Source organism: Leuresthes tenuis, unplaced genomic scaffold, assembly GCF_036924035.1.
Source record: "Leuresthes tenuis unplaced genomic scaffold, fLeuTen1.0.hap1 SCAF_16, whole genome shotgun sequence".
Lineage (NCBI taxonomy): Eukaryota > Metazoa > Chordata > Actinopteri > Atheriniformes > Atherinopsidae > Leuresthes > Leuresthes tenuis.
In genome coordinates this window covers 10507215-10517430 of record NW_027325370.1, presented here as the reverse complement: position 1 = coordinate 10517430, position 10216 = coordinate 10507215, and the positions used below count along the sequence as shown (strand labels likewise).

The following is a 10216-nucleotide window of genomic DNA, read 5'->3' as shown; positions in this document are numbered from 1 at the left end:
TATAACAATCAAATTTTCCTTGTGGTATTGATATATTGTTCAAAGTGGAAAATCTTAAATACTTCAATCTGTTTATTTATTGCTGTTATGCAAACACAACAAAGCTGCATGATTCGTTTTGCTTGTAGGCAAGACATATAATATATAAATTATAATCTATATAATATAATAGATAAATAATATCAAATGTTACCCTTCAACTTCCACCTTCAAAAATACCTTTTTCACTAAAGAAAAACATTTTTTCCACAATGTTTTACACTTCAATGTAGTACTGACATACTGTGTTTTCTGTTGGTACAACATGAGGCAGCATGAGACTCTGTGTGTGTTGGCACCACTTTATCAGAATCAGGAGACTGGATCAGATAATAAGACTGTCCGGAGTGGGGGGGGGGGCTCAGCCAGAATCATCTGAAATCTAATAGCTGCGTGCAGCCTGATGTACCTACAAAATGTAATTGTGCAGACTGTCTCATTAATTTGTCCCTGTCTCTACTATCGTGGTGTATGGAGGCTGTAAGGTTTTCCATCCTGATGAGGACACAAGTCAGATTTCATCTACAGATTGAGTCGGAATGAGCCTGTCTGTTACTGCTCAGGATGAGAGTAGTGTTGAACCAGCTGAAGTAAAAATGCTGAGAATGCATTCGAGTGCTGATAGCAGCTGACTTTATTAAAGTCAGCATGTTTTGATCTCTTTTCCTAAGAAAGAAATTATTTGACATTTACATATGGACTTAATGAAACTTTGATGGGTAAGAGGATATAAGAAAAGGGGGAGGATTTCATTTCAAGCCCTGGTTTCCAGAGAGACTGCTTAAAGAAAAGGTCAAATGGTTATTTCCTCTGGATATAATAATAAAATATCCAAAATAAGCTCCAAGTAATATGTTATTCTATTTAAGGTAAGTTTTGCGTGCTGTACTCTAGCAGTCTGTTGTTGGGGTTTTGACTGATCAGAGGCCTGTCTGAAGGCACTGTGTGGTGGATCTAAGCAGATAAACCAAAACAGGAAAACCAAAAACTGAAAAAAATCAAACAATTTGAACAAAAACAAAAAAAAAAACGTAGCTTCGTTATTCCAGAACTGTTACATCCAACTGCATAGATTTTACCTGAAAGCTGAAACTGAGTGCAAATTTTGGGTGGAATGTCACTTTAAACAACATTGGTTTCCTCATTGGCTTTCCAGGGAATAGATACCTCAGTCAGGGTGAAAAGAGAGATGCAACAGAACCCCTCAGGGGAACAAAATAGGTCACAGAACAGAGAGTTAGGTAGGAAGAAAAAGACTAAATGCATTCTAACATAAGGGGCAAAACTTTGACAATGACATGACAAGAGAATAAGACAGCTACAAAGTTGAGAAAAAGACAGCCAGGATTAATAAAGTGCATGCGGATGCTGATTAAGTCAAAATGTTGAAAATGCATTCTCTTTTCAGTTATGTTAAAGTTGATAAAGAGCTAAATAACTGATCATATATGATTTCTCTCTTTATAACCGTGTAATCAATATTGTTATAGTAAGCATAGTTAGTGTCATATTGTAAGCATATTTTGTCTTCACAAACAAATAGTTCTGACTGCACATTAATTACAACAGTGAGTGGCTGCACAACTCATTGCTTTGAACTCCTTCCTTGACAGGGATTCTTCAGAAAATTAGGGACTGAACTTGTAGTTGTTCACGCTTGTTTAACAATAAAGCAAACGTATCTGGACATGCAACAGACGTAATTTATCTTATACACAATCAATGACAAGTTTCTAAAAGGGTTGTACTGTACTGGTTTAGTAGAGCATTTTTTCAGTGAAATGTAGGACATGAACACACTGCCTTTCACCCCCCTGAACAGCCGATATGCAACTCATGATTAAGCCAGCAGATGGCAATAGAGGGTAATACTCAGAATGCTCCAAGTTCATGGCAATTTGCATTGACTGATACTAAAAGACTTTTTAGACAATTAAGCATCAGAAAAGTAAATATATGATCTTATATTATTTGTTTAATTGTTGGTTAAAACAGATACAGTATACACAAATGAAATGCAATTGGTATTCAAATGAAAATATTGCAATGTTTATATTGATTGCTAATTTGGAACAAGTGTTCCCAGTGAGTGTTTACGATATAATGATGACACAAAGGGAGATGATTTTTATTGATTCCCCAATTTGTATGTTGCATGAAACTGCCCTTGTCCACAGATTCAATGCTCTGGACCACTGCAAGGATACAAAAGCTCTTTTAGCAGGGTTAAATTGATCAGGTATTATGTACCATAAAATGCTCTTTAAATAACTAAATAGATATAAAATTGTTTTTAAAAAATTTAGCTAAAGTCTGGTGGACATTCAGAAGCTGATATGGTTTGTGGTGATGGAGAGGAGAGAAACCAAATACAAATCAGCAGGCTGAAGGCAGATGGAAAACTTGAATTGTGATCAATTCTAAACAGTAACCAAAAATTTGGCAGAGACAGATAACCCAGAACTAATACTGAGAAAAACAGACACCAAAGAACAGCCAACAGTGCATTTCCACAGGGTTGTAATGGCAAACATCTAACAAAGACTGCAAAGTAAAAGTAGTATATATACTGGGGGACACTAACAAGGTAGTGGCTGCAGCTGAGGTTGATTGAGTTGGAGACAGGTGTGGAAGTGGAGATGATAACCAAAACAGGGGAAATGATGGTAACTTGGAGAAATGACCAGAACAAGAATGTAAAACACAACATCAAGTATAAGCTCACACAAAATACCAACTGAGAATTAATTTTAAAAAAGCCATGCAGTCATTATTAGCAGTTTCTGTAAATGAACAAAGGCTTAACAAAGTCTTAAAACCTTTCACATCTTTATAACATGACTTTTAAATGATATGTCTTCACTTATTGTTCTGCTATACTTCTACCGTGGGACTGAACTTGTAACACACAGTATTTATCTCACACATAGCTTCTTTTTTTTACAGGGCAAAATTACTTTTTGTGTTTCTTTTGATATTCAGTTTTAAACATGAGAAGAAGAAATTATTCATTTTTAGACAGCTTTTATCTAATAGAATCGCAGGTTTTGATGGCTTTGTGGACAACTGTGTTGTGAGCTTGGATCGATAAAGGCATATTTCCAGGAGGTACATATAAAATTATTATTTAAAACTTAGATGTAATCAGTTGTTTTTTAATATGCTTTGTTCCTTAACTACCTTATTCCTCCAGAAACTGAATAATTACAAATGTTGTCATTTCAAGCTTCAATTAAGGTCTTTGAGGTGTAAAATCTTCATTTCATTGACTTAGATGTTAGCAGACACAGGAGTTGTTTCTCTTTCTTCTGTGTTTTACACTATTGGATTATCTTCTCAACAAACGTGTCATTCTATTTCAGTGTGTCATACTAATACAGCTGCAGTTCAATGCATGCAACAAAGAAAAGACAATCAGTACTAATCTAAACCAAAAATGTGTAGCAGAACAGTAACAGAGTAAAGTAGAAGTGCAGAAACAGGATAAATACAAGCAACAACTGATATTTACTTCATAACACTGTCATCATCATTATCTTCATTTTGGGTTTGTTTGTCGTCATATCTTATCAGAGATCCTGGGTGATTTAACTTGGCAGGCACAAGGACCCAGACTCCTTAGCATTCCTCAGCTTACAATGTGTGCAGTGGGATATTTGTCCCAACAGGAGCGCAGGAGCACATCCGTATCTGCGATAACTGACCATGGGGACACACGGGTGTATGAAAGGTGTGCTGTTTTTTTCATTTGGTGTATTTGTGCAGTCTTTTATGACGTTTCATGGTAAGTTCTTGATTTTTCTCAGCTGTGTTTAAATGAAACATTTGCTTTGTTCACCATTTGCTTGTTAAAGTTTATAATTGTTATTTATTTGTTATTTGTTAATGTTGACCCAGCTGAACTTTATGTTATGTGCTTTTCATTTCTTTCCATCAGATGGCCACACAAAACCAGGCCAATGCCCACCCCAAATTTACGGATTCCCTTCACAAATAGGATGTGACTGTGATGGAGATTGTCCTGATGACCACAAATGTTGTGAATTTGTCTGTGGATCTGTCTGTGTGCCTCCTATTTTCTGTAAGAGCCAAAGCTGCTCACATATAGCACTTAACTTTTTTGTTAAATCTAGTGATGTGGAAATCAAGCCTGGAGATTTTATCAAAGAGCAACTGTCATTTAATTTAAAAAAACTTTATTTTACGAACTTTTTGTTTTTTAAACTCTATATTAAACTGTATTGCTGTTTTTTCCCCTCAGTAAAGGCAGAGTGCCCCACCAAGCATTGGTCCATAGGGACATGTGTCCATGCATGCGCTGATGACCATCACTGCCCACATGGTAAAAAATGCTGCTTCAATGGGTGTGGGTATGAGTGCATGATACCAAAAATAGGTGAGATGTAAACAAAAAGATGTGGCAAAATCCCTACATACTCCTACTAGAGTGATTTGCAACCCAGAGGTTTTGTTTTTGGTTTAGCAGGGAAGCCAGGCAACTGCGGTTTCCCAGGCTTCACATGTGAAAAACACTGCTCTGATGACAGTAATTGTGGTGGAAATGAAAAATGCTGTCACGCATTCTGTGGTTATACCTGCAAAGACCCCCTCTAATTGGACCATCAGCAAAGGAGGTGGGTTGTCCATCCTAGCATGCACTTGTTTGCAAAATGATTGACTGTGTTCTTACTTTATCACTTGGTGTGTTTGTTTATGCATACACACACATGCAGTGTGTGTGTGCATTCCTACAAAGTCGACTTCTACAGTGTCATCGGATTTGGTTAGCAAAAAAACACCTTCATATCTTAAATAAACTAACTTCAGTGGGCACAGGCAGTGTGTGCACCACTGTTGTGTAAATGTTCCTTTTGCTGTTTGATAGAGTAGAGCATTTTGTTTCTCTTTTTACTTCAATTAAAAAATATATATCCATATCCTGTATGTTATAAACATATAACCTTGCAAGTTATAGGTTTTGGATTTTTAAAAAAAAATAAAAAATTTTCTATTTCTGGGCTTTTTAGGTTGGAGCCTGGCTGAAAAAAACTTGTTAACAAGTTTACCCAAAGAAGTGACCGCGGTATGCTTTGGAGCTTTATCGTCATTATATTGCAACTTAAAGTTCAAATTGTGACTCTACTTGTAATTTTGTAAAAAATTTATAACTTTTAACGTGTAACCAAAAGTTTGACTGGTTAACAGAATAAAACTCGTGCTTAATAAAGTGAATTTTCTATGACTGAACACTTTGAGGTTAACAGTTATTATCAATACAAGAAAAAGTTTTCAAATTGTTCTTCATGAAATGAGAGCTAATGTAATCATAATTTTCAACTCCATCTATAGTTGTATGTGTAACATTGTTATGTTATTGGAATGAAATTTAATTGGTGAAATAAAGTTAGTTACACCATAGAGCATATAATAAGCGTACAAGTAGAACTGTAAATACCAGCCCAATGTTTTCTCGTCTATCTAATATTTCTATACTTTACATATACTTGATAGAAACATATATTTAAGGTTTTGTCTCACAGCCTGAGATTAGAAGTGCCCATCTGTGCAAACCTTCAAATTGCACACATAGTCAAAGTTCACTCTTATTTGTATTTGTAAGTGTCAGGACATAGAATAAAAAAATGATTTTGTACATTCCAGGCAGTAAAACTTCACATGCACAACAACACATCACATATTACACTGCCATTATTGATTTAACAATAAGCAAGCCAAATCGTAGAGAACTATCACAAAGTCATGAAAAAATCACTAAGTCCATCTGAATTAAGAGGCTAAGTAGAGAATGCTAATCAATATATTCATCACCTCTACAAAAACAGAAGTTTCGATCATTTACTGGTGTGAAGCATTGACGTCATTGTAACTGGAACATGTTTAGTATGAGGGCTGTTGCCTGCTTTTAAAGGAAGTAAACAAACATCTTTGCTTGCTTAAGGATCTGTTAGGCTCATAAAAATGTTTTTTTTAGTATTTTTTGTGGTTTCTCTCTATTCTCACATTTTAAATTGTGTATAAAACAGGGCAAGTGATTAGTGGTCGCATATCTGCAAGGAGTCACTGAATAAAGAAATATTTCTAATATTGTGTGTACATTTATTGTTGGCTATGAAGTTGAGTTGACTTTACAGGGTCATGGCTGAGGTTTGACTGAATGTCATTTTGACAAAGTCACAGTGATTTAATCTTATCTCTCCTAGTAGAGAGGTGGCAAACAGCAGGTCAAAAAAAATCTGGACAAGGCCAAAGGTACTCAGGACTGCAGAGACATTATGGTGCACATTAAGATCAAATAAGCCAGTTTCTTTTTTTTTACAAACAATTTACCTCAGCGACAGTATAATAATGATGTCATATGGTTTTATACATCTCTAGCACACTGGGTTTCTTTATGAAAAAATTTTCTTTCTTGGCTTTTTGATTCAAAAAGTGAGATTCATTTAATTTCGTTTAATTTTATGGATTGCCGCTGTAAGATCAATCACTGAACCTCCAAAGACATCACACTGTCTGACAGACTAGTTGAGCTCTGCTCTGGGGCCTGACCCCCTCATATTTCCACATTTAAACATGACATGTTTCTTGATAGGTTCCCTTCAACACCCATGCAAGGAGAATGTAGGTGATACATTTTGATAAGGACATCATTTTTCTAACTGCTTTTGGAGTTTCATTATTGATTCATTCTCAAAGTGAAACAATTAAACTTCAGTGATCCAGGGCAAGGCCCTTGGCTGGACTTTACACACCTACTTCTATGCATAGTCCAGGTTGTTTGTGTGATAACTATCCAGTAAAAACACCCAATTAGCTGTTACAAAGATATCATGAACTAAGACCCTGGATGTGGGCATGCCTCGAGGACATTCATCCCTACAAGGACTTTGCATTTCACCTAGAAGGCAGACATATGATGGTACAAGCCTGTGCGGAAATCTCTGGGAACAAAACTACAAGCTTTTCTAAGTCCTGGTCAAAAACATACACCTATGAGCCACAACTTTTAAACACCATAAAAGTAATGAAAGTAAGATTGCACATGTTGTTACAGTGTGATGCTCTGCTGGAGATCCAAAATCAAGACCATTCTTGCTATGAGGCTACAATGAAGCCCCCAGTTACAATCCCTTAAACCTTATTTTGTTGGTTGGACTTCAGCCCTGTCACTTGGTTCTGTGTCTTGGCTCCTTCAGTTCTGCAGTTAAGACAGCTCTAGGCACCTGTGGGATGAGTGTCAGGCTTTTGTGGAAAAGAAAGTTTAATGAATTCACCTTTTTTTCTTTCTCTGGTGTTGGTCTCCAACATTTTATCCAAATAAATAATAATAAATAACAAATAGAAGCAGTGAGCCAATCCTTTTTACAGGGCAGAGATATATTTGAGGAAGCTGAAAACGATCTGGAATTAGGGGGAACATGACAAACTACTACTGTGATGGACTGGCGACCTGTCCAGGTTGTACCCCGCCTTTCGCCCGGTCTTCTCAGAGATTTCAGGAGAATGTAACTCAACAGGCACAAGGGCCCAGCATCCTCTGCCGCTCCGCCGGAGGTCAGTGTAGTGGTATATTTGTCCCAACAGGAGTACAGGACCGCATTTTTCTCTCTGATAAATATCCATGGAGACATACTGGTCTTTAGGTTCACTGCTTTTAGTATTTGGTGTATTTAGGCACTGTTCTGCAGTTTTATCTGTAAAACCTGGTATGTTCATTTTGTTCTACATATACATGTATTTAATTTATAATATACTGTGTTTGCTGTTTCCTTCTAAAAGTGCACATTTGTTTATTTAACAATATTCAGGCAGTTTAGTTCATGTTAAACCAATTCATGTGTTTCCTTCCTCTTAAATCAGGGAACTGCCCAACACATTTCTATCACACCCCATCAATAAGTGGGTGTCTATCTGATGGAGACTGTCCTGAAAACCACAAATGCTGCACCTTCCAAAGTGGATCTGACTGTGTGCCTCCTGTTATCAGTAAGACTGACATTTACTCAAGTATACTACCAGTTAAAAGTTTGGACCTTCTCATTTAATGTTTTTTTCTTTATTTTCATGACTATTTACATTGTAGATTCTCACTGAAGGCCTCAAAACTATGAATGAACACATATGGAATTATGCGGCAAACAAGAAAGTATGAAATAACTCCCAACGTTTTATATTTCAGATTCTTCAAAATATCCATCCTTTGCTTTGATTACTGCTTTGCACACTCTGCAAACCAGTTCAGGTGACTATATCACGAAGCTCATTGAGAGAAGGCCAAGGGTTTGCAGCGCTGTCACCAAAGCAAAGGGTGGCTACTTTGAGGAATCTAAAATATGAAACATATTTAGAGTTATTTCACACCATTAAATGAGAAGGTGTGTCCAAACTTTTGACTGGTAGTGTATGTCAAATCTTCTCAGGGAATGAGGTGATGACGAGCTCAAGCCTGGACAGTTTATCAATGAGCAACAAACAATGTCATTAACTTACAAGACTTACTTTCAGTCTGAAATGTTAACATCTACTCCTGTTCAACAAGGCTGTGCATGTATTTCTTTAATTTCCCCCTAAGCAAAGGCAGAGTGTCCCAGCACAGATGGGCTCATAGGGACGTGTGCTGAATATTGCTTTAACGACAGTGACTGCTCAGGTGGTTATAAGTGCTGCTCCAATGGGTGTGGGCATCAGTGCACTGCACCAATATCTGGTGAGATATAACCAAGCTAGCAACACATTCAGAATCTCCCCCAAACTCCTGCCAGAACATTTAGCAATTAAATCTTTTTGTCTCTTGTTTTTGTGACAGTGAAACCAGGTGCCTGTGGTCATCTCATGTTCTCTCTTACTTGTGGGAACAGATGCTCTCATGATAGTGATTGTTCAGGAGAACGGAAGTGCTGCAAGACATTCTGCGGTCGTACCTGCACAGAACCTCTATGACTGGACGATGAGAAAAATGCATCATGCATCCTAGGATGAACTTGTTGGTTTCTCCAATGCTACTTTGATTAAAATGTTTGTGAATTACATTAATGTGCATGGGTGTTTTTCTACTTTGCCATCTTTCACCTTTTGTAAGCTTGTGACAAACTCTCTTCTGTCGTGGTCCCTTTAGAGAGAATCTCTAACCTGTGGAGCTGTTAGGTGGTACCATAGGATGCCAGTAAAAGTCTATAAAGGGCTGACAATATGTATTTTTTATCTGTATCTCCAATTCACTGGGATGGAAATAAGAGCACAGAGCAAGACTGTCTTGCAACTTTACTTTCAGCTACATCATCCTTTCCCATGCCTTTTCTGCTCAGTCTCAACAGCAAATATGTAATAGTCAAGTTTGTCCACTTTTCTAATGTACTGGTGTCACAATCAGTAGGTGTAAATAGTGAGATGGATGTGTAAAATGTTCAATCCCTTTTTTTTTTTTTTAACTCTGCCCTCTATTAAGTCGTGTACATGTAGACTTCACAGAGTACATAATTCAATTTAAACCCAAGCAATATACTTTTAACCCTAACCATTGACAGGACTGGCTGGGAAGAAGAATCGTGCAGTATCTGGGCAAAACATGCTTGACGAGTCTCAAAGTGCATACTCTTAAACAAAGATACACAGAGTTGCACCTCCTGCCTCTACTTCCTTTCTGCTTGTAAGTGTTTGTGGCCAAATGAGCATCTGGAAAATGGGCACAATTCTGTATAAACACTTATGATCCCAAATTAAAAAACTTCAGCTGCATCTTTGTTTGAGACACTAAGGTAAACATGGCATTTGGATTGATTTTCATTTTTCCAAGTTCTGTCATGAAACTGGATTGATATTATAAATCTAGATGAAGCAAAAACGATTGTTTCTGGAAGATTTCAGCCTCTCTGCCTTAGATATACTAATGAGTATGTACCCTTCCTGCATGTTCACACTTTAATGTGAAAATGACCAGACTAGTAGATACCTCCAGTGCCTATGCAACCGGAAGCTTTGCACTCCCGGAAAGGCAGCTGTATCATGCCTGTAAATAACCAACATATAGAACAGAAAACGCTGATGCCATTTGCCGTTTAGGATCCCATAAAGTTAGAATGTTTGAAGTAAATTTGCAGTAGAAAAATAAACAACTGAGTTGCTCTTTGACTCACTGGGCAACAAACTTTAGGTTACTTTG

General features: G+C 37.0%; 1 protein-coding gene across 1 annotated transcript; it reads left to right on the top strand.

Moving 5' to 3' along the window:
* The first annotated feature begins 3690 nt into the window (after window positions 1–3690).
* Window positions 3691–9057, top strand: wfdc2 (WAP four-disulfide core domain 2). Its single transcript, XM_072367179.1, has 9 exons — window positions 3691–3823; window positions 3977–4120; window positions 4301–4435; window positions 4523–4650; window positions 7548–7611; window positions 7674–7763; window positions 7918–8043; window positions 8630–8764; window positions 8864–9057. The coding sequence occupies exons 1-9, from the start codon at window positions 3745–3747 to the stop codon at window positions 8995–8997; spliced, it is 1035 nt and encodes a 344-aa protein (XP_072223280.1). The 5' UTR covers window positions 3691–3744; the 3' UTR covers window positions 8998–9057.
* Window positions 9058–10216: the final 1159 nt, after the last annotated feature.